Source organism: Lutra lutra, chromosome 3, assembly GCF_902655055.1.
Source record: "Lutra lutra chromosome 3, mLutLut1.2, whole genome shotgun sequence".
Taxonomy (NCBI): Eukaryota; Metazoa; Chordata; class Mammalia; order Carnivora; family Mustelidae; genus Lutra; species Lutra lutra.
The window spans coordinates 147,169,004-147,194,541 of record NC_062280.1 but is presented as its reverse complement, the minus strand read 5'-3'; the positions used below and the strand labels follow the sequence as shown (position 1 = coordinate 147,194,541).

The 25,538-nt window shown below is 38.0% G+C and overlaps 1 protein-coding gene across 10 annotated transcripts in view; it reads left to right on the top strand.

Moving 5' to 3' along the window:
- Window positions 1–25,538, top strand: part of DGKH (diacylglycerol kinase eta) — a 204,042-nt gene that overhangs the window by 132,525 nt on the left and 45,979 nt on the right. For all 10 annotated transcript variants that reach the window (XM_047720024.1, XM_047720027.1, XM_047720033.1 and 7 more), the window contains 9 exons: window positions 195–299; window positions 570–702; window positions 7,450–7,556; window positions 8,223–8,348; window positions 12,914–13,016; window positions 14,078–14,237; window positions 16,673–16,781; window positions 16,910–17,049; window positions 20,308–20,392. In XM_047720024.1, the coding sequence (XP_047575980.1) occupies window positions 195–299; window positions 570–702; window positions 7,450–7,556; window positions 8,223–8,348; window positions 12,914–13,016; window positions 14,078–14,237; window positions 16,673–16,781; window positions 16,910–17,049; window positions 20,308–20,392 (1,068 nt within the window). The remainder of the gene's footprint in view (window positions 1–194; window positions 300–569; window positions 703–7,449; window positions 7,557–8,222; window positions 8,349–12,913; window positions 13,017–14,077; window positions 14,238–16,672; window positions 16,782–16,909; window positions 17,050–20,307; window positions 20,393–25,538) is intronic.

Below are 25,538 nucleotides of genomic sequence, written 5' to 3'. Positions count from 1 at the left end.
AACGCCTCCTTGGAATTTTAGTTCTACTTAGAGAACTAAACTCTTTTATGTTACAGAGACTCTTACTGTCTTCATCAAGGAAATGAGGACTCCAAGATTAGAAATGGAATTTCCTCATACGATTGATTGCTAGGTTTTACAATAATCTGTCTTGTTGGTTATTAACAATCATTAGATCGAATTACCCCTTTCAGATAATCACTCCATTCAGAAGACTGATGCTGTGCGCTGAGAACAGGAAGGAGATGGAGGACTGGATGAGCTCACTGAAGTCTGTACAGACCAGAGAACCTTACGAGGTAAAGTAGCATCTTTTCCCGGCACCTTCTGTTCTTGGAGAAGGAAAGTCAAAGAGCTACAGCTATATTCTGCAAAGAAAAGTATGTGTAGATTCATTAAGCAACATGCTTACATCTGATGTTGACCTTTCTAAATTTTTAACTTAAAGTGTTTCCATTTTAAAAAGTACACATTTGAAATTTTAATCCTAACTAAGTGCATCCCTGAGGTTCACTGTCTGTCGTCTTGTTCTCTCGGTTGGCAAATCTGTGCTCACGTCTCGTTTCTAGGTGGCCCAGTTTAACGTGGAACATTTCTCAGGGATGCATAACTGGTACGCCTGCTCCCACGCGCGACCCACTTTCTGTAATGTGTGCAGAGAGAGTCTTTCCGGAGTCACCTCCCATGGCCTATCCTGTGAAGGTACTGTAGCCCCGGGGCCTGCCTTCTCCCTCACCACTGACCACACTGGGAACATGCTGCCAGCCGAGCAGATAAATGTGCCCCCTGGAAGCCATTTCCCGTGGGTGGAAGCAGGAGCTGGGAGCACCTCAGTGGGAACGTAGTGTTTAAGTTTTACCGTAGCTTCAAATGGAGCTCGACGCATATAGGACCAACTTGGGAAATGTTTCTGCTGAGGGAAGGATCACTGGGAAGGAAGTATAAATCAAAATGTAGCATTGCATGTCTGAGGAACTAGCGCCTGCTGCTTAAAAATTGTCTTTAGACTGTATCCGTCTTTCTGGTTTTCTGGTCTTCTTTTTCTGTTCTGACTGGTTATGAGGACAAAACTTTCAGTGAGGACAGTACAGGCTCTTTGACAGAATTTCCCATTGTTATTTCTGTTTCATTGTTTTAAATGTTTTCTTTTACTTCACTTAATGTTTAATTGAAATGGATGCCATCCTTTTTAATTTCTTGAAAGTTTCCTGAAAATAAGCCCAGGGCTGTTGTTTTCATTATAGGATTTATGGGTGGTGGTGGTGATGGTGGTTTTTTAATAAAAAAGCAGTGACCAGCCGAAGCAAATATACTAATACTTACCAAGAGAAAACTCATAACTTCTTCAGACTTATTTAATTCCATAACTCAGTGATCACATTACTGTGTACTACTTTCTGAACTAGATCTAATACTAATATTAGCTTTTTTCTCTAATATAAAAAATCTGAATTTTGAACATAACTTTATTAGACTCCATAATGAAATAGTAATAGAGTCCCAGCTTTCATTCACTTTAAGGTAGCTCCACGTTTTGACTTTCGTTTCCTGATCTGCAAAACAGGGATAATAGTCATTTATATTCACAGATGCTATGAAAATTAAATAGGAGAATATATCTGCAAGGAAACTACTTTTCTAGTCAAATAAATTGTGGAAGGTTGTAACTGTGCTCTGTAAGAAATCCGTCAAGTAAATAACTACAGATTGTGTCATGGCCCGAGGCATTAAAATTCGTGAAAATGAACATTTGGAAGAGATATTACACATTGTTTTTGTTTTTGTTTTTTTAAGATTTAAAGAGTGGTTGCAAATGAGATGTAATTGCCCTTTATGACTTTAGTAATCTACAAGGGTTCCTGTGGCTCTGAGTTACTCTTACCAAGTGTAATACTCTGAGGTGTTACTTTGAAGGTCTTTTTAGTTGCCTCCTAGTCTCCCATTCCAAAAATCCTAAAAAATATATCAGATCTGAGATACTCTCTGGTACCCTACTGATTTGATTTATGCATTATTAGATATATTTAGTTGTTTTTATATTGAGTTTAAACTGGGATGACTAAGTATTTTTCCAAATCTTTTAAAAGAAAAATGAAAATTGTATTAACTGATGAGAATAAGAAACTTAAGGTCTTTCAATAAATTTATCATTATTCTGTTAATAATGAAGTCTTCCTGACTGTTAATGTCTCAGTTACTGTATTTTTGAATTACAGTTTCAGAAGAATATATGTTAGTCCTCATTTTGTCTGCTGATAAAAATTTTAAATATGTGGTGTCTTGCCCATTGATATTGTTAGAACTGTAGCAAAAGGTTTTAAAAATCCCAAGGGTTTTATGAATGTATAAAGAAGTTATTTTTTTTTTTTATTTTACGAGAATGTGATTATTTAGGATCATTTTCTTGTAATCCAAGTCATACTTAAGCTTTAGACACTCCCCCCAAATCTGAATAAACTCCTTGCTTGACAAAAACAAAAGACATAGGATGCAAGAGGCTTTAAAAGAAAAAACAGATGCAAATACAAGAAAAATTCGTTCCACGATGAGTGAGTAACTTTGTATTGGAATGGAATTCAGTTTCTAGTGTGTGAAGCCATCACTAAATTTACTTAATCCTTCTGCCCTTGTTTTTCACAGGAAAACAAGCCTGTACTGATTTGTCTTCTGAGTTTGTGTTGATTAATTACTAAAACTGTTATTTTAAAGCCTTGTATATGTAAAATATTGGATTGAAAAATAGACAGAAAATACTTTTCATAAATGATTCCCTAAATCGAGAATGTCAGTAATAATTTCAGAGCCTATTTGTTCTTCACAGTTATTTAAACAGTAACTGAACAAAAAAGTTAAATGGTGATTTTTTTTTCTTTTTGATTCAACAGCATCAAATATGTTAACATAGGTACCTATGAATTTTTATCTTAGCCGCAATTGAACACTTAAAAAGATTCAATGTGGTAGACTGAAAATTGCAATTAAAAAATCATAATTTAGTGACATGTCAGCATATTTTTTTTATGTTCTGTGTTTTTAGTAATAGCTTTGTAGGTCAGGGGAAAGTGCTTTATTTCAGAATAACTTCAGAATGGCCACCTAACAAAATTAAGGTGCCTATTAATCATTTCCATTCCTTAGTGACTATAATCACAGTATAGTTTATTTTATTTTATTCTATGCTACATTAAGCACCTTTGCAATTTTCAAGACTCATTGCACGAAGCACTTTATTATTACAAGTGTGATTTTTATTTTTAATGAGCTATTTGATTTTTAATGGCAAAATTTTCAAAAAGCCATGAAATCATTCCCTGTTGCTCTCTTTTATTTCCTCCTTTTCCTCTTAAAAAAACACTTATTGACTATTAATATCAAATACTTCGTTGTACTTAAAAAGCAGCCTGGGAATTAGTTGCAGATAAAACTAAAACTAGGACCACACTTTTGAGAAATACCGTAAGAGATGAAAGACCTAGAGTTCCTAATTAACCTCAGTTTTAAAATAGTCACTTGCATGGGAGCAAAAGGGAGCAGGTCATGCTAAAATTGTTCTTCAAACCAAGCTTACTTCCTTCGGTGCTCGCTCTTTACACATTTGTCTATCAGCAATGAGATTCCATTGAAAGACCGGTTTATTGTCTATGAAGTCTGTGCTCGAGTCCCCAAGTCATTTATCACAAAAATAGTAGGATTTCCAGGAAAGAATTTGTCAAGGTACACAAAAGACCAGTTAAATGAAACATTTCCAATGTCTAGACTAATATTTTTCAAGGAAAAACCGACTCCACTTAAGTGACCTTTTGCATATCGGCTCCCCGTGACATCATGAAGCATTTTGAACATTTGGCTATAGACACTCAGGGATTTTACCCTTTCATTTGTGTGCTACAGTAAATTGGGACTTTTTTTTTTTTTAGATTTTATTTATTTATTTGACAGAGAGACCTCAAGAGAGGGACCACAAGCAGGGAGAGTGGGAGAGGGAGAAGCAGGCTTCCCGCCGAGCAGGGAGCCCTGTGGGGCTTGACCCCAGGACCCTGAGATCATGACCTGAGCTGAAGGCAGACATTTAAGGACTGAGCCACCCACATGGCTATAAATTAGGACTATAATTTCGGACTTTTTAAATTAGGACTTTTAAAAACAATGGCATGCATTCTATCATTTCAAACCTGTTAAGGGTTTACAGTTAGAAGTGCAAAAATCATGTGAAAAAGAGCCACCTTCCATTAGCATTTAGGAGCAGTTACTTTTTCTATTTCCACTGACGTGATCTCTGCTTTTAAGTATCTGCGAAGTCAGAAACTGGTATAACATCCTTATCCACCAGTGCTTGGATAATTTGTATCCTTAAAAGGATGAAGTTTAGGGGCACCTGGGTGGCTCAGTGGGTTAAGCCGCTGCCTTCGGCTCGGGTCGTGATCTCAGGGTCCTGGGATCGAGCCCCGAGTCGGGCTCTCTGCTCAGCAGGGAGCCTGCTTCCTCCTCTCTCTCTGCCTGCCTCTCTGCCTACTTGTGATTTCTCTCTGTCAAATAAATAAAATCTTAAAAAAAAAAAAAGGATGAAGTTTAGTAGTAGTAAAGTTCTGATTTTCATAAGTAAGGGTCCCTTTCTCAGATAACCTGTGGTTTACTTGTTTTTCCTATATGAGCTGCTGCTTTCCTGGTTGTTTCCTCTTATTTCTCTCTTTTGTGTTTTTGATTTGATATTTGTACAGATTGTAAACTGATTATCCAAATAGGTCTACTGAACGTCTGTCACCAACCATAGTTACAGAATTTTTTCCTTATGATGAGAACTGTGAATACTTACTCTTATAATAACTTTCAAATATTCAAAGCAGTGTCATTAACTGTACTCACCATGCTGTGCATTACATGCCCATGGCTTATTTTATAACCGGAAGTTTGTACCTTTTGATGCCCTTCACCCACTTGGCCCACCTCCCTCCCCCTGCCTGGGCAGCCACCAAGGTGTTCTCTGTTTCTATGAGCTTGGTTTTTTGTGGGCTTGTTGTTTTTACAGTCCACATATGAGTCAGATCATAATGCATCTGTCTTTCTCTGACTTACTTCAACTTAGCAAAATATCCTCTAGGTGCATTCATGTTGCCTCAAATGATTCATTTATACGGCTGAATAATAGTCCATTGTGTAGATACACATATGGATATCACATTTTCTTTATCTGTTTATCCACTGAGGGACACTTAGGTCGTTTCTGTTTCTTGGATGTTATGGATAATGCTATAATAACATGAGGGTACAAATGTCTTTTCAAATTAGTGATTTCATTTTCTTCAGATTAACACCCAGAAGTGGAATTGCTAGACTTGATAGTTCTATTTTTAATTTCTTGAGGATGCTCGGTACTGTTTTCCAGAGTGGCTGCACCAATTTGCATTCTCACCAATAGTGCACATGGGTTCCCTTATCTTCAAATCCTTGCCAACACTTGTAATTTCTTGTCTTTTTGATAATGGCCATCTTAACAGGTGTAAGGTGATATCTCATTGTGGTTTGGATTTGCATTTCCCTGATAATTAATGATGTTGAGCATCTTGTCATGTGTCTGTTGGCCATCTCTATGTCTTATTTAGAAAGATGTCTATTTAGATCCACTGCCCAATTTTTAAGTGGATTGCTTGGTTTTTGCTATTGACTTGTATGAGTTCTTTGTAAAATTTGAATGTTAACTCATTACCACATACATGATTTGCAAATATTTCTCCTGTTCAGTATGTTGCCTTTCATTTTGTTGATGGCGTTCTTTGTTGTGTCATAACTTTTAATTTAATGTAGTCCTGTTTGTTTATTTTTGTTTTGTTGTCTTTGCTTTTGGTGTCAGACCCAAAAAGATCATCACCAAGACTGATGTCAAGGAGCTAGCTGTTGGGGAGTTTTCTTCTAAGAGTTTTATGGTTTCAGGTCGTATATTCAACTCTTTAATCCATTGTGAGTTAACTCTTGTATATGGTATAAGATAGGGTCTGCTTTTATCTTTTTGCACATAACTGTTCAATTTTCCCAGACAATTTAATGGAGAGACTGTTCTGTCTTCATTATATGTTCTTGGCCTCTTTGTTGTGAATTAATTGGCCGTATATATGTGGATTTAATTCTGGGCTCTCTCTTCTGTTCTATTGATCTATGTGTCTTTTTTTTTTTTTTTAAAGATTTTATTTATTTATCTGACAGAAGGAGAGAGATCTCAAATAGACAGAGCAGCAGGCAGAGGGAGACGGGGGGAAGCAGGTTCCCTGCTGAGCAGAGAGCCTGATGTGGGGCTCCATCCCAGGACCCTGGGATCATGACCTGAGCCAAAGGCAGAGACTTAAGCCACTGAGCCACTCAGGCGCTGCTATGTGTCTGTTTTCATGCCAGTACCATACTGTTTTGATTACTATGACTTTGTCATATAGTTTCAAATTAGTGAGTATGATACCTTCCACTTTTTTCTTCTTTCTCAAGACTGCTTTGGCTGGCTATTCAGTCTTTTGTGATTCCATAAAAATTTTTGAATTATTTGTTTTAGTTCTTTGAAAAATGCCATTGGAATTTTGACAGGGATTGCATTGAATAAGTATATTGCTTTGGGTACTACGGACATTTTCATAATATTAATTCTTCCAATTCATGAGCATGGGATATTTTTCCCATTTATTTGTGTCTTCAATTATTTTTCCTTCATGTCTTATAAGTTTTAGTGTCTCTTTTTTAGGCTCCCTTTTGATAATATGGCTGGGCAGAATTAGTGATGGATATAATGTACTACCTCTTCATTATTTTCTTCTACATTATAATGTAATGATCTCAAACAGTAATACCTTTAAAAAACAATGCCATCTTTGTGACCTTTATCAACCTATTCCCCGTGACTGGATATTTTCTTGACATACTTGCATTTTAAATCTCCTCCAGATTATCCTGTTCTTTATCTTACTGATATTTTCAAACTTTTTATTTTAAATACATGTACTGAAAAATACAAATATCAGAGGAGTACAACTGGTAGGATTTTTCACAAATTAATGGCGTTTATGTAATCAACACCCAGATTAAGAAAAAGGGTGTTCCCAGCACCTCTGTATTACTGAATTTTATTTAATTCTGTTTGTTTGTGTGTGTTTTCTCCTTTCTCCTAAAGAACTAGTTCTTTTGTATTTATTTCCTTTCTGTTTTATTTGTGAGTGGAATCTAAGTAGCAATCTATAGATTGATAAAAGTGCTTCATAAATACATAACCACATGTATCATAAATACATGAATTCTTCTGAAAAGATATTTTCAGAATACCTTTAGTATTGTTGAAGAGTAACTAAACTTTTTGAATTATTGTTTTTCTTCTTCCCCCACCCTTGAAATTCCATGCTGTGATTTCCTCTAATCATTGTTCCAAAAGTATACATTCATTTAGAAATGGTTAACTTTTTTTTTTTTTTTTTTTAGTGTGTAAATTCAAAGCTCACAAAAGATGTGCAGTGAGGGCAACAAATAATTGCAAATGGACGACTCTAGCCTCCATAGGGAAGGACATCATAGAGGACGAGGATGGAGTAAGCTCAGTTCTGTATTTGGTTTCTTCCCAGTACCACCTCCCTCTTATTGTTTGCCCTGTGGAAAATGACAGAGTTAAGTGGGAGTATTTACTAGTAGGACTAAATGGAAGGCTTTGGTTAGTTAGCAGTTTCTATTTCCAGTTAGATCCTCCGTAGTTTCCTTTAGCTCTTAAATTTTGAGGGAAATGCGAAGAGGGCTTGGCGATGATTGCTGCCCTGGGCTGGTGTTGGAGACCCTTACCTGACAGTAAAATATTCTTTAAGGCTGATCTCAGATGTCTGTTCAGATGTTCGCTCCTAAGACATTGGGGCCTCCTTTCGGCAGTGTCCTCTCCACCTTTAAAACCTTGTCTCCATGGCAACTTGCATACACATCTCTGATAGCACTTTGTAATCAAATCACTTCATGATAATGCCTTGACCTTCATTGCTCCTCAGTTAGACTACAAATCCTGAAGGTCAGGGATATGGTCTTGCTTATTTTTGTATCCCTGTGGTGCTTAGGTCATAATAGAGGGTCAATAAAAGTGGACTAAATGAATGGGTGCCACAAGTGATACATATCTTGATTCCATAGAATGAGAAATAACTGTAGACCTTCCCTAGGGTAAGAATGGTGTCCTACCGTCTTTAATTTGCCTGCTGTTTATTCTCGCTGCGTAGGTAGCTATGCCTCACCAATGGCTCGAGGGTAACTTGCCTGTGAGTGCCAAGTGTGCTGTCTGTGACAAAACGTGTGGGAGTGTTCTGCGTCTACAAGATTGGAAATGCCTTTGGTGTAAAACAATGGTGAGAATCCTTTCTAATTCCTTCATAATGTTTTTTAAATCTATGTAATTTAGGAGTAAAGAATTTACGGTCAAACAGAGCATGGTAGCATACATACCCACTGTAACATTCAACTTTTTCCGAAGTATATTCCTTCCAGTCTGGTTACTTTTTAAATATCCTTTTTGTAATGCCCTTGTCATCTGTTTTTGTTTGTTTGTTTTGTTTTGTTTTTTTGTCTGAAGACCTTTTCCCCACAGTTTTGTTGTTTTTCATTATGCTATAGCCACATTTAATGGTTTACTATTTTTAGCCCTGTTTTACCACCTGTTACACACAGAAAGCCACCAAATTTTTATTGACATGTGAAGTATAATTTCAGTACACTATGCATGTTCTCTGACGGAACACCAAGTTCATTCAGCCATGCCTAGGTATAATTGAAATTAGATTTTTTTTAAAGATTTTATTTATTTATTTGAGAGAGAGAGAGAGAGAGCATGAGAGGTGAGGGTCAGAGGGAGAAACAGACTCCCTGCTGAGCAGGGAGCCTGATGTGGGACTCGATCCCAGGACTCTAAGATCATAACCCGAGCCAAAGGCAGTTGCTTAACCAACTGAGCCACCTAGGCGCTCTGAAATTGGATTTTTATATTACATATATATTATGTAGATACATGTTTTAAAACTTTCTCACATGTGTAAGAAAGCAATGAGAAGTACGCATGGCATAACATGGAGCCAATGGCAAGGCATGGTCCTGTCTGTGCCAGACTGCCTGAGGACTGGGCCCGAGGCTTCATGAGGGCAGTCAGAGCAGAAACTCCGAGGGTGGACTTGGGCCACTCAGAGGTTGGCGTGGTGCTCACTGTAATAGGGTGGGGAGGCAACAGCTGTGGGTGCTCATCTCCGCACTAGGCGATGCCATCCAACCGTGACAGCGATTGCCTTGCATTGGGCTGATTTGTTTGGTCTTGTGTTGAGTCTTGGAAGTCACTTCCCACCCACCCCCTCCAAAAAAGGATGGAAAACTCATTTCTTTCTGTAAGTATGATGTAGATCCTCAAAGGAGAATGATGTGAGTACGCCGGGTTGATTTCGTAATCCGTGAGATTAATTCCATTTTTTTCCACGGGAAAAAGTAAGTCCTGCAGTTTTTCAGTTGGGCCTGATAGGTGATCTGTTTCCTTCTTCTTCTTCTTTTTTTTTTTTTTTAAGATTTATTTATTTATTTATTTGACAGACAGAGATCACAAGTAGGCAGAAAGGCAGAGGCAGAGAGAGAGGAGGAAGCAGGCTCCCTGCTGAGCAGAGAGCCCGATTCGGGGCTCAATCCCAGGACCCTGGGACCATGACCTGAGCTGAAGGCAGAGGGCTGAGCCACCCCCACCCACACTGAGCCACCCAGGCACTCCTCCTTCTTATTTTTAAATCAAACTTGATTCTATCCTCATGCTTTTGTTATTCTTCATCAGTTACCCCTCTTGTCAGCCACAGGTGTTACTTCTAATTTCTCTGATGCCCTGTAATATCATATATAGACTGTCTTAGGTATGTCTTTGGAGTTTTTGCGAAACTCTAACCCCTAAAACTCTCTTGTGGCACAACCCCAGGGTCAAGAATCACACACTTCTCAACTGAGCCAGCCAGGCGCCCCAACATTCCTTATTTTATTTTATTTATTTATTTTTAAAGATTTTATTTATTTTTTTATTTAGAGAGAGTGTTTGAGTGAGTTGGGGGCAGGGGCAGAAGGAGAGGAAGAGAGAGATGCTCAAGTAGACTCCAACTGAGTGCGGGTCCCAACATGGGGCTCGATTTCTGGACTCCCAAGATTGTGACCTGAGCTGAAGTCAAGAGTCAACCGACTGAGCCGCCCAGGAGCCCTCCTGGCATTTCCTTATTTTAAGAGAGCTCGCAGAAGGCCTGTAAGATAAAAATGTTATAAATAAATAAGAAAAATAAGTAAGTAAGTAAGTAAAGTGCTCCCATAAATGACATTTTAAAACTTCATCCCACCTAAGAGTTCTCTTCGGGGGGGGGCAGCCTCTGATGTGTGTGCCTACTGCTAATTTCATTAGTCTGTACATCTGTTTCTCTGCTTCTGAAACTTCCGCTGTTCTCTTTTTGAAAAGAAAGCAGATTATGTATGTGATCAGTTACTTGAGAAAGGTTTTATAGAAGTTATCTCTACCTGCTGTGTATAGGTCTCTACTTGTATTTTCTCAGTGGTTTTTCAACTTTGCTAATGTTCACAGGAGGAGTTAATTAGCTATTTTACTTGCTCACTCTATTTGGCCTTTTAAAAATTTCATGAACAGGGGCGCCTGGGTGGCTCAGTGGGTTAAAGCCTCTGCCTTCGGCTCAGGTCATGATCCCAGGGTCCTGGGATTGAGCCCCACATCGGGCTCTCTGCTCAGCAGGGAGCCTGCTTCCCCCTCTCTCTGTCTCTGACTACTTGTGATCTCTGTCTGTGAAATAAATAAATAATAAAATCCTTTAAAAAAAAATTTCATGAACAGTGTAGAAGGGTGGATACAGAATGTGGAAGGGGGCATTCTGGAATGTCTTCTCCCTCTTTTTTCTGGCAGAGTTAGATATCACCTTATCATGAAGTCTTTCCTGCCCTGTACTGTGTCTGTCGGACATTCAGGCCACTGTCTGAATGGGCCACTGTCACCTTGTCACCTCCTTCTCAGTCTTGTACTTCCTATACAATATCACTTACCTCTTCACACATTATTTTGTCTTTAAAATAATGAGTTTCTGACAGAATATCTAGTTGTAAACCAGTCATGTAGTTGTTGTTGTTGTTGTTTTTTGGAAGATTTTATTTATTTATTTGACAGAGAGCTAGAGAGCACAAGTAGGCAGAGAGGCAGGCTGAGGGAGAGGGAGAAGCAGGCTCTCTGCTTAACAGGGAGCCCAATGTGGGACTCGATCCCAGGACCCTGGGATCATTACCTGAGCTGAAGGCAGCCGCTTAACCAACTGAGCCACCCAGGCGCCCCCCAGTCATGTAGTTTAAACAGAGTAAAGTAAGACCATAGCTCCACAACTCTAATGAGTCCGTTTTGCCAGTTGTTGTTCAGTCTCTGAGTACACTTTTACCTTTTTATAAAAAAAGTGAAGATAAGATTTTATCTTCTGCTGTTTTCATTTAACTTTGGTATCAATATTTTTGTTTTGCTCTGTAATTCTCATACTTTATTTTAAAGATTTTATTTATTTTTATTTGAGAGAGAGAATAAGAGAGAGTATGAGAGGGGAGAAGGTCAGAGGGAGAAGCAGACTCCCATGGAGTTGGGAGCCCAATGCGGGACTTGATCCTGGGACTTCGGGATCATGACCTGAGCCGAAGGGAGTCGCTTAGCCAACTAAGCCATCCAGGTGCCCAATTCTCATACTTTAAAAAAAATTCCTTTTAAAACTCTCTGTGCATGCTTGTTTTTTTTTAATCCATTTAAGATGTTAATTATTATAAATAATATTAGGGAACTATCCAAAATTAGGTCACCACATAAACAAGAATCACTATTTAATTTCAGTTATTTTCTCAAAAGTTTTGATAAATAGGTGTTTAATTAAATATTTTATTAATTTTCTAAAAGGACTGATGAAATAAAGCTGTATTAAATTTAAGTGCTTTATGAAATGTCTGCTTTTACTGCTTAAAACATTTCCAGGCTCTTTAGGTAAGTACTTAAAGTATTGTAAGCTCCCTGGGTTCTACTTAGCAAGTTAGCCCTGCTCCTGTTCACAATAGTATCTTGACTCACCTTGAAACTTTGTTCCTATGAAGTTCACACATTTACTGAGTGCGTATGATATATGTCACTTTCCAGGGTAAGTGTCCAATAATAAGACCTTTTCCTTTTCTTTACAGAGCCAGAAGTCTAGACGAGAAAATAAGCCTTCATGTATTTATACCTATAATAACATGAAAATGTTATATATAAAAAAAGATGTGAATAGAAAGTTATAGGACCACTGCAGAAAGAGTAGACACATTATAAATTTTATTTTCATTAAATTCTGTAAGAACATTACAAGGTAGAGGTCATCAGTTTCTTTATGGATGATGATATTGACAAGTACTAGAGAACTTCCCTCCTTTCTCTTCCTCTTCCTTCCTCCTTCCATTCATTCCTGCCTTCCTCTCTCCTCTCCCCTTTCTTCCTCTGCACTCTGTTCTCCTCTCTTCCTCTCTCCTCATCTTCACTAGGCATGTCTTTTCTTTTTTTTTAAGTAATATCTACACCCAGTGTGGGGCTCGAACTTCCAATCCCAAGGTCAAGAGGCTCATGCTCTACCGACTGAGCCAGCCTGATTCCACTCACCAGGCATTTCTCAATATACCCTACTTGCCTGTGATAATCATAAAAGTAGGCTATACAGACCAAGTCAAATTCCCATCTCTACAGTAATCAGCCCTTTCTTTAGCATTGTAAGTATTGTGCCATGAATTACTGAATATTTTGTGATATGGTTGATCTTCAATGATCACTTCCTTTGGTGTAATTTATGCCATAATAAAACATTGATGTGTTTTTATGATTCTTGAAAGTTTGTTTGTTTGTTATTAGGTACACACTGCCTGCAAAGATTTATACCATCCTGTGTGTCCCCTTGGCCAATGTAAAGTGTCTGTCATACCTCCAATTGCACTGAATAGCACTGATTCTGATGGTATGTATCAGTAGTGTAAATATGTATATTCCTGGTGTATTAAATGTTGATTTGTACATTTACTTTCCTAGAACAAATTGAACTATAATTGGTTATCTGGTCAGTTTTTATATAAATCCATTTAAATTGCTGAATAATACATTTAACTTTTAAAAGAACATTGTAGAATTAAAACTTAACATGGCTATTAATACACTGGTGAAATTACTAAGCATAAGCCTTACGGATTTCACATTTCAGCAAGTAAAATAAGATCATTATTCTATAACAAAATGTAATCCAAAAAGTTAATTTTTGTGTATTCTTTTTTCTTTCTGTAATTGAAATCACCCTTCAACATAGCTCTTATTAAAATCTGTTTTCCTATAATTTCCTTGGAGGAACTTCTATTTCTATAAATTCCATCACTTTTTCCAGAATCTTACAACTTGGTTAAAGTGCTAAAGAACCCTGCCTTCCTTCTAAGCAAACCATATTACAAAAGGCTTTTACCATATGCTATTATTAAAGTTTTACATTAATAAAGTGCTTTATGATTTTCAGACTTTTTATGTTAATTATGCCGATAGATACTATAAATAGGAGGATATAGGCTGCAAAAGATGTGATTTTTTAAACCTGTGCTATTAACAGCTCTCCCCGTAAGCCCTGATAAATCAAGCTTCTATTATTTATGATAATTTTTAAAGTATTTTCTAAAGCCTCATGAAGGAGAAGTTAAAACATTTTATAATACTGACTATGAACATAAATTCTTTGACAAATGTGAACTTGGAGACTCATTGGTGTTAAGGTAGGTGTTGTCTCTTCAATATTCTATGATCAATACTTTTACCATCTTTGGTAGGATTTTTCATTATAGAGCGTATTTTAAAAGATAAGTTCTATAGTCTTAGTATGTAAATAAAACCTCTCCGTTTGGGGGGCTAAATTTTAATTTATTGTTCAAGCAATAAACAAGGTTCTTTATGAATTAGTGTTCTTTTCTCTGAAGTTTCATCAGTAGTAGTTTAAAATGGGCAGCCGTTCATTTTGATCCTGTGTTGTGTGTTCTTTTACAGGTTTCTGTAGAGCGACATTTTCATTCTGTGTTAGTCCTCTACTGGTTTTTGTCAATTCTAAGAGTGGAGATAATCAGGGAGTAAAGTTCCTTCGACGATTTAAACAGTTGCTAAATCCGGCTCAGGTGTTTGATTTAATGAACGGAGGTCCTCATTTAGGGTAATTGATTATTGATAAATCTCATTGGAATGAAATAGCACTAAGCATGAAATGTGTTTGATTTTTCAGTTTGTGAAGATTGTCGATTCATCGAGACATCTCTTCCCACTCTTCCCTTTTTTAAAGCTCTAATTCTAAATTTTAACTTCACCTTTTGATATTTATATAACTTCCTTATGTGCTGAAAACTCCAAAATTTGTTCAGAAAATGTTTTAGAATATATCCTGCCTCAGACAACACTAATGGTTTGCTTAGCTCTAAGAAAGATCAACTTGTGTAAATATAGAAATACCCAGTAACTTCATAAAATGATCTGCATGGAAGGCACTGATTTTTATAATCAGTTATTTAAATAATCAGTTATTTAACCAAAGCCCAGACACTGCTTTGGGTCTCAAGGACAGCTCCTCAAGGACTTGAGACTTAATTCCTACATGAATGACAAAAAACACTGGTGTTGAGTGTTCTTTTCAGCTTTCTGGAATGTCCTCTAACTTACAATCTGAAAAAAATTTAAATGATTTTCAGTGAGGGAAAATGTGCCTTATGGTACTTTTTTTTTTTTTAACTTTTTTTTTTTTAAGATTTTATTTATTTATTTGACAGAGAGAGATCACAAGTAGGCAGAGAGGCAGGCAGAGAGAGAGAGAGGAGGAAGCAGGCTCCCTGCAGAGCAGAGAGCCCGATGCGGGGCTCGATCCCAGGACCCTGGGATCATGACCTGAGCCGAAGGCAGAGGCTTTAACCCACTGAGCCACCCAGGCGCCCCCCTTATGGTACTTTTAATACATTTTTGGTGTGTGTATATGACTTTGTTGAGGAGGTGATATTGGATCACCTGAACCTGGGTTCATGCAACCTCTTCATGATTTACTTCTGCCAACTCCACTTTTCTCTTGGGTTCCACTGTCACCTTAAAGCATGAACACAGATGTAAAAATGGGGATTTTAGATACCCTGAAAAGGCCCTGGGTTTTTAATTTAATACTTTCCTGTCTTTTCTCTCACCTGCCTCAGTCTGTCTGTGTGCCTCTGTTCACTTCTCTTTGGGTTTGTTCTTGTTTCTGTTGCCTTCTTACCAAGTCTCAGGCCCTCTGGTCCTGGAGATGTTGGTCTTCATCCTTTCCCAATGCTCCCCGCCCCCGCACCCCACCCCATGTCTCCTTGTACATGTCTTCCCCTTGTTTGGGTCTGGCATTTCCTCACCTGGCCTCACCTCTCAAGTGTGTCTCTTGCATTGCTGGTTAGCTGTGTCTCCCTTTGTAGCATATCTGTTTCATAATCCTTCACAGTTCCTATATCTTATTTTATATACATGTACTTTTCCCACCCATCCTTTATGATTCCAAGGAAGGCCCTTTGTGAAACTTCTTGAGATTGTCTCAACAGCGTATTTTATAGGGTTTCCACAGTACTTGAGGTGTACAAAGGTATATTCAGGAGATAGGGAGTGCCCAAAGTTAAGATGAAGGAAGGACAGAGGCAAAAGACTGACCCAGACTAGGACGAGGGGGAAGAAAAGCAAGTGGGTGTCCAAAAAGTGGTATGTCAACGTTTGGTGGATCCCTTTAGGAACTGACTTGAGTGTCAATAATATCAGTGCCCTAGATTCTCCACCCCCGGTTTGTAATATGCCATTCTTTTTTTTTTTTTTTTTAAGATTTTATTTATTTATTTGACAGAGAGAGATCACAAGCGGGCAGAGAGGCAGGCAGAGAGACAGGAGGAAGCAGGCTCCCTGCTGAGCAGAGAGCCCGATGCGGGACTCGATCCCAGGACTCCGAGATCATGACCTGAGCTGAAGGCAGCGGCTTAACCCACTGAGCCACCCAGGCGCCCCAGTAATATGCCATTCTTAAGGAAATCACGTAATCCTTGTAATGAGAAGGGAAAAAAATCACTACTTTTACCATGTCTTATCACTTACCTTTCATTTTTTTTTTTTCTTAAGATTTTATTTTATTTATTTGACACAGAGAGAGAGAGAGATCACAAGCAGGCAGAGAAGCAGGCAGAGAGAGAGAGAGAGAGAGAGGAAACGGGCTCCCTACTGAACAGAGCCCGATGCGGGAATTGATCCCAGGACCCTGAGATCATGACCTGAGCCTAAGGCAGAGGCTTTAACCCACTGAGCCACCCAGGCGCCCCACCTTTCATTTTCTTTCCTGGGTTCTACTTCTTTGTTTTCTCATTTCTCACTCCCCTTCCCTTCTAATTCTATCTCCATTTCTACTTATAATCCCCTTTCCTCTTAATGAGTAAGCAGTTTTCTCAAGTTAAAAATTGCACTTCCATCTTTATAGTATCATTAATGTGTATGTAAGCATTCTTATATTTGATCTGAACACAAATACCAATATATACAGAATAACAAAGAATTGGGGAAAATGATTTTTATTTATTTATATTAAAATAAAATACTTTTTGCTTTCAGTTTAAGATTATTCCAGAAGTTTGACAATTTCCGAATTCTTGTTTGTGGAGGAGATGGAAGTGTAGGTTGGGTCTTGTCAGAAATTGATAAGCTCAACTTGAATAAACAGGCAAGTACTAAATATTTTCATGACTTGTTAACATGAATGTATACTAACTGCTGACCAGAGGAGAGCAGAAGTGTCGTGGCTCCTATTTCTCATCTTGCCTGAGATCTCCCTGTTGTGCTTTCTTCCAGTGTCAGCTGGGAGTATTGCCTTTGGGTACAGGAAATGACCTTGCCCGGGTTCTAGGCTGGGGCGGTTCCTACGACGATGACACCCAACTTCCTCAAATTCTAGAGAAGCTGGAACGTGCCAGTACCAAAATGCTAGACAGGTAAAAGTGAATTTTCTTCTAACACTAGCCTGAAAATGGCATACTGACATCATTTTTGGTAGTTGAAATTTTATGAACTGTAAGCTCGATGAGGATGGAGACTTCCTGGTCTTACGCACTTTTTTCACTCCTGAGGTCTACTAACTTGCATAGAGTAAACACTCAATAAAAATATTTTTGGGGTGGATGGATAAATTGTAACAAAAACTGAAAAAACTAGTCTAATGAACCCACTGTTTTAAAAATAGAACATCCTGCTGGTAGAGCACTTACTTTTCATTGTTGTTCCGGTCAGAAGACTTAAGCAGTTCATTTTGTGTGGGGGCTTTTGATGACTGTAATGGGTATGGCCCCATTGTCCTGTGGCTTCATTAAAGCTAAGGAAGATGTATAAACTTGAGATGTGTTAGACTATCTCTTCTTGATTATGCATATTAAAAATGAATTGAACCAACAAAGAACTAAATACTAAAAAAGACAATCCTTTCCCAGTGACTGGGAAATACTAAGAACACCATATCAAGGAATTACTACTGTGTTTGTGGTATCCTTGACCACATCTCAACTTCTTTCTCTCTAAATGCTCCGTGTATAAAAAAGGAAATCACAGTATGTGTACCCTGAGTATTATAAAGAAGGTGGGTAGGATTGGGACCCCGTGAGCAGTAACCTGCCCTTCCCCCACCGTAGGTAGAAGACAACTGTCAGAATATCATTATAAACTTAAGCTAGCATGAATCAAAACAACGTTGATAGGATTAGCCATCTGTGGAACTGTTCCCGAAAATAACAAAATCTCATCAGGGAGCCACCAATCTAAAATGTAATTAACTCTAAAATGAGCTATAACCTAATTAATTGTAACCTTGCCCATCATAAGGTAATGTATAATGGTTGATTCCTTTGCTGACAGGATATTTAAAAAGAGCTGGGCTGTAGAGCTTCTGTCTGTGGTTATCCAAAAGTATTCGTGAGAGGGATATCCCCCTAGCTGGGATGTGTAAAATAGATTCTGTCTCCAGGCTTTAAAAGAACCTGGAGGTGATTTCCCAATTCTGTGCTTACCAAACCACAAAAAAAATGGCTTTTTGCACAAATTTAAACACCATTCTCACTGCATCCCAGGAAATGCTGCTAGACATTTCCTCCACACTGGGTGTGTGCTTTTCCTTTGTATGTTAGAAAAATTAACTTCTCCAGGTGGTCCGCAGAGGAACAGTGCCCCCATGGTGAGAGTCTTTGATGCAGACCTGCACACAACAAAAGAAGAGAAACATCAAAAGAGGCTGGAGAACCTACGACCGTTATTGGAAACCTAAGACTATTTCGTTCTGGTGTTGTCTTCACTAAGAATACTGTTGGGAAAGAACAGGTGGCAGAAGTCCCTGTTTAATATTATTTGAATTACAGAAGCTTTTCATTTTTAATCAATTGATTTGCTCCTCAAAACAACACTGTCAGGCGGCTAAGAACAACATTATTATGACGATTTTACAGAGATGGAACTTGAGGCTTGTGGAGACAGTGAGAAGAATATTTTTTCGTCTGCCTGGTACTTTTACTTGCTTTACTTATCTCATTTAATCATCCCTACACACCTAATGCTGAATGAAATTATAATCTCCATCTAACAGGTAAAATGGCTGAGGAGTGTCACATAGCTAGTAAGTGGTAGAACTAACTGGCACTCTCTTCTGGAATCCTGACTCTAGTTCTCAAGCTCTTTCCTCAGCACCGCACACTGTGTCTTCCTTAATGCACACATGCATCAGATAGGGCCCAGCCTTCCGGCCTCTGACTTGGTTAGCTGGTCCCAGTATGCATCCTTTCTTCATTTGTCCCTCCACTTTCTCTTCTGTCTTTGGCTCCAGCCTTTTTCTATCAAGGGAGGAGGTACAGTATGGAAAGTACAGCAAACTTAAGACGTTTGGATTTCTTTCCCATTTCTTTCACTGTCCTTTGACCAGAGGAGTATTTCAAGCTATAAGGAACTTCACTTTCATGTTTCTCTTGGTGGTCTTCCCTCTTTGGCTATCTACAGAGTTTCATTATTTTATGTGTTTTCTGAACCAGGATATAAACTTCATTTGGAAAGTCTTAATCAGCATTCTGTTTCCAGACCATGGAACACTGTCTGTCATTTTGAGATGTTCAATAAGTGTACATTGCATGAATGAATGAATGGCTTTTGGTGCCCAAATATCTATTCCTTGATAGTATTTTCATGTCAAGAGTTGAGGAGTAGCTATAGGTATTCAGTTTTTACATCCTAACATACAACCTATGGCTTTGGAGGAGATTTTCTGGGAATTTGGATTTTTATGCAAAGACTTATTAGTTTGAATGATACACTCAACTCTGTTTAAATACTGATGCTAATCTTGGGATTTTCCCCTAGGTTCTTCAGCTGTGATATGCTTTTCTTAAAATTCATATGTTATGGTACTGCTTTTATTATGCTTTGTGTCTTTATAAAATTATGATTTCACATCCTGTTACTGACAACAGTAATGTCCCTACCCACTGTTCTTCCCAAATTGTGAAATTATTTTAGATGAAGACTGGATTTATCTGGAGTTGATTGCTTTTAACAGCAGGTGATTCAGTGTTTGGTTTGAAATTAATATTTACAGCTAATTGAAATAAATTTGCTTCAAGTGTTAAGAAGTTAATTATTATTTCTGTTGAGTTTTTCTTCTCAACCCCATGCTTACTTTCTTACTTATTTTAAGAAGGGGTAGTTAGTTAATTTTCATTTCATGTGTGTATAAGCTGACTGGACAAGATTGGTTGGCACACAGAGAATGATTTATCTTTCATTGGCACTATGCATTTGTTTAATCTGGGACATTGTTTTAGAACTTTGGGATGTGATCCATTAGTAACCTATGAATCTATTTAGTTACTTGCAGTTAACATTATTTAAGAAGTGAAAGAAAAAAGAAAAGTTAGAATGCATTGCACTAGTAAAGAAGGGAAAGTTTTGTTATATGTGTGCATTTCTTACTGTGGGTCATGGCCTTTAAAAAGTTTGGGAATCCCTAATCAGAGGATTGGTAAAATATGGACATCGTAAAGTATGTCTTCAGAATTTTATGAGATTACCAAAATTCCATTTCTTTCCTAATGTTTGGTTGTTTTAGGTACAATAAACCACAATTTGTGCATATATGTGCACATGTATATACATGAGGTAAGAACAAAGTCAGTTTATTAAATTTTAAAGGAATTTTAGACCAAAGATTTTTCTCCCTTCAGGTGGAGTATAATGACCTATGAACTCAAATTGCCACCAAAGTCTTCTCTACTCCCAGAACCTCCAGAAGCATCGGAAGAATTTTATGTAAGACTTTTACCCTTTGCCTCTTTATCATTTGGAAATAGGGGTGAATATCTTGAACAAATAAGAAAACTTTATAAGATATGGTAGCATGTTTGGGGCGCCTGGGTGGCTCAGTGGGTTAAAGCCTCTGCCTACAGCTCGGGTCCTGGGATTGAGCCCCGCATCGGGCTCTCTGCTCCGTGGGGAGCCTGCTTCCTCCTCTCTCTCTGCCTGCTTCCCTGCCTGCTTGTGATCTCTGTCTGTCAAATAAATGGATGAAATCTTTAAAAAAAAAAAAAAAGATATGGTAGCATGTTTGCTTAATTTTATGTTTTATTGTGTTGGGTAGGGGCTCATTGACTACTTCTAGTCCTCTGCCCCAGAAGAAAGAATCCTTACGATTTAGGTTAGAATCCTTCTATGACTACTGTCCTGGGAGTGTGAACTTGGCCATATCACTCACTGTCACGGGTCTCCATTACTTTATCTGTAGAGCAAGTTCCTGATGTTGGGAGGAGTAAACACAGGACCCAATGTGTATAACACACCAGGCATGCGAGTTCCCTTCCCCGACCCTCATAGTTCTCCCTCACCATTCCACCTGCCTGCTTCTGTTTACCAGCAGGGCTCTAGAGAAGGCCTGCAGATGAGAGGTTCCTGTTAGCTTTTACTCATCTTCTGCTTTGGCCATAGGCACCTGACTGACCAATAGGTATTAGCTCAGCAATTCCAAACCACCCATGCTTGTGGGCAGAGTATGATATAATTTCTCTCTTCCTACTTTGCCTCTTCGTTGAGGATTCACCATTACAAGCTTCCCTGTGAAGCCTATTGGTCATGAGAAAACAGTGGAAGAAAGAGCGCTCACTTCATTCCATCCCTGCTACAGACTGGTCATCACTCTAGTTCTTAGATGTTTAAAGATTGTTTTGACTAAACCTTAAAGCACTGGAGAATTGAAACAGATACTAATTTTCAAAGGATTATCCTCTGATTGACAAACTGTTTGATCTATGATAACTTATTTTTCCCTCTAGGAAAATTCGTCTGTTTATTTACAGTTGAAATCTCTGTTTTGTCATTAAGAAAATTATGAACATGTCAAAACTAAGGAAAGGAATGATAACTAGAAATGGGGCTATTCCTTAAAGAAGCTAGTTGTAATTGAACACTTTTTTTAATCTAAAAGTAACAAAAATTGCTTCTAAAAGATATGGAAAATACAAAAATAATTGAAAAAATAATCTTACCTATAGCCCCGACAAAGATAATTCCTATTAAAGATTAATATGTTTACTACTTTATTTTCACAGTATTTTTATTTATAGTATTATTTTATCCAACTATAAATATAATACTTGTTCTTATAGAAACCAGTCTTTTTTCTTAATAGTATCTTTGTAAATGATATTAATTTTCTCCCCAGAGGGACAAAAGTGGGAATTCTTTTGTTCTATTTACTTTAGAGAGGTCTATTTCCTAGACCTAGGTCTTTTACCTTTACAATAATAAAGGTAAACAATTTACTTTTATTACATATATATAGTCCTTAAATATGAGATACAGTTGTAACTACATGGAAAAAACTTTTTTTTTTAGTATAAAAAGGTTTTGAATAAGACTTAATTTACTTTGTTATTTTGTTAAAATATTGTATAACAAAGGGACGGCATGCCTTAAGATTATAAGTTAAATGAATGTTGCATATCACTCCAACTAGTGGCCATGTGTCCTTTTTGCTTTTAAAACTATAATAAAAGCAAGTTGAACCTTCCTTCTTAGGCTCAACCTAATTCCCCAGCTTATATTTTTTTAAGTATTCATTTTAAATTCCCTTGTGCATGATTGTGAAATTATTACTTTTCCAGTTTTCCTTAAAAGGGCACAAATGTGGTTGAACTTCCTAATTATCTTATTAACTTAGCATTCCACTGGCATTGTAGAGTCACAGAGCTTAAAGAATTATGACAGTTTTATTAATTCCTTATGGCCATAATTAAGTAATTCTGTTTGCTGTTGTACTTTTTAAACCTAGAAAAAACAAGGATTCCATGATTCCTTTCAGTAACAATGGTTCTGTTAATACTCAATATTAGGAAACATGTTGCTTACATTTAACATGAAATCCCCTTGCCGTCATGTACTGTTCTCTTATATCCCTTTGCAAATGAATATATGTCCCCCCAGTGACATCATGCTCAGTTCATACCTGTCCTTACCTCAGGTATCACCTGCTCCAAGAAACCATCCTTCATCCCTCAAGCCCTAGTACCCTTTCCTGCTTCACGAGTTCAATGGCCCCCTTCCATTATCTTGGTGCTATTGTACTGTCAAGGCCAGGCAATGTGTTATTCATTCACCATTGCGTTGTCGTCTGGTGTTGGGACTGGCACAAGGTGGACAATTAATAAACAATTCATAACGTCATTTTTTGGTCTAAATACCAAACGCTTTTGGAACTATGGGCATCTTGGCATCCAAGCCCTCTGGCCTTATGTATTTCTTGGAAGCCCAATTCCCATCGCATTCAAATTAGATTAAAAGCTTTTTGAGGCAAGAGTCATCGTTTTCGTCTCTTTTGTATCATATCCCTATCACACCGGTCTAGTGAGTCAGTAGCTGCTTATTTATTAATGGTAAGGTCATCAAAAAGAAGATGTGAGCTGCTGTCTCTTCACCAGCTCCCTGAAAATGGGAGAGAATGGCTTCAAATCTCTGGAAATGAAATTCTTCCTATTCATTTGTTTTTAAATTTACTCTTATTGAAAGCTTCTCTCCCCTCAGTTCTTTCTGTTTCCTAGCTGTTTGGTTACAGCATGCTAAGATGTTATAACTTTATTTGTAAATTATATTTATTATTTCTTTCAAAGGGCTCTTAAGTTGTTAGGACATAAGTACTAACTAAGTTGTTTGTACTTAACTACCGTTAGGGATTCCTTTTGGCCTCGGGGTACTGTGACAAAATCTTTCAGACATTAAGGATGCAATGAGGCCAGAAAGTTGGAGAATCTCTGGTCTCGGGCGAGGGGCAGACAGTAAATGATCAGCTATGTTTAGGTTCTCTCCAGGGCATAATGGTTGCACAGAAGAGAGGATGTTTTGTCTAGCAAGCTCAGTGACGTCTTTACAGAGGAGGTTGTATGTGAACTGGGTTTTTGGCACAAAAAAAGAGAATTGGAATTAGCCAGTTGAGAAAGAGCATGACATAGAACCTCATAGTAAGGACCTTGGTACATTTGGGGCCCTGCAGGTAATACTGTCGGGTTAGAGTGGGTGGTGCAAGGCAAGAGCATCAAAACATATGACAGGGAGAGAAGGAGGATTCAGATCATGGAGAATCCTGGGAATTATGGAAGGTCTTGCATGTTAGCTGAAGACTTTTGACTTTATCTGAAATGTAAGGGGGGGGGGAGATCCCCTCAGACATGAGAGATATAGTGTGATCAGATTTGTGTTTTAGAAAAAAAAAAAAAAAAAAATCAGTGTGCCATGAAGTGGAGAATGGTTTGAAAGGAAGAGGAGGAGACATAGGGATCCCAACTACCACGCTATCATAATGATACACTTGAGAAATGACAAAATTTATATTTGACAAATACTGTTAACCAAAGACTAAGACTTGCTTGTGGGGGAAGGCAGCATAATGGGAAAAGCCACAGACCTGCCCCCTTAGTTTGTCTTTTCTTCATCAGCTGTGGGTCTTGGGCAAATCTCTCAACTCACCTGAGCCTAAGGCTCCTTGGCCTAAAACAGTACAATTAATGGGATAAATACATACAGAATATTTTGTCACAGTGCCTGATACGCAATAAAAATAATCATTGTTACCTTAACTCCCTGACTCTAAGTGACTATGTAATAAGTGACATCAATTATTTTATCTTCAGACAGAGAGGTTATTTATTTTTCCTCTGGGAGAGGTTGTATTCTTTGCCTTTGGTTATTTTTAATGGACAAAAAGCTGGATTTTTACACGTACATTCAAATGGAATTAGTGAGAGTTTAAAATATTTTCCCCTATCTTCTTAGGCTTTATGACCATGTATCCTGTAGGGAAAAGAAATAAAACTAACCTTTTTGAAAAATATTTCCCTTCATTGCTTTCTGAAAAGGTAATTTTCATTTTTCTGATCTTGACTGTAAAGAGGCAGCTTTTAATGTTTAGACTAGAAAATGAGCAAAATGGATTTACGAGTGAACACAATGTTGTGTGAGGCTTTGAGGATCCTTCCCTCCCATCTTTCCCCATGAAGAAAGTAAGAACAAAATTCAAAAGACAGGCATACTGATTAGCCACCGGTGGAACTGAGTGGAAGTCAGGAATGAGATCTTTTGGGAAGACTCTAGTCAGGAAGGCTTTAAGGAGGTGGACGGTGTCACTGGATCTTCATTTCAATCTGAATAAACTGGTGTCAGTGGGTAAGAAGCAATGAAAGGACATCTGAGTAGGGCAGCAGAGCACAGGAGGCCAACTTGAATAGAGCAGGTGGTTTACACTGGAAATTTCTGAACTGTAGAACATGGTATATAATTGAGGCAAACATTTGATGGAAGGCTCTGACTTGAGGCTGTTTAAATATTGTGCACATTTTTACTTATTAGGAAGATGTGTTGTTTCAACGAACATTAAATTTTGAGTCAAACAGAAAAGGGAACATAGGACTTCCCGAGCATTTTGATTCCTTCCTTCTCTAATCTATTCACATGGTTGTAGGACAACGCATTCAGCATTCTAAAACTCTTCTTATTGAATTATACAAACAGAAAAGTGCACAGATCATACATATACTATTGGTAAGTTTCCACAAGCTAAACGGACCCATGTCATCAACACCCAGATCACGAGGCAGCATTACCTGCACCCCACGAGCCTCCTGAAACCCCCTTCCGTTCACCATCCCCAACTCCCATCCCCAGAACCACTATCTCAGCTTCTAAAAGCACAGATTATTTTTGTCTGTTTCTTTATTTATAAAAGGAATGCTTTTGTAAGCAGCCCTTCTCTGAATCCTTTCCATTCAACTTTATGTCTGTGAGATTCATCCATCTTGTGGCGTAGTTGTAAATCACGCGTTCTCATTACTCCACGATACTCATTGCACAGATATGCTACATTCTGTTATCCATGCTGCTGTTGAAGGAATGCTGCTGTGAACGTTTTCTAACA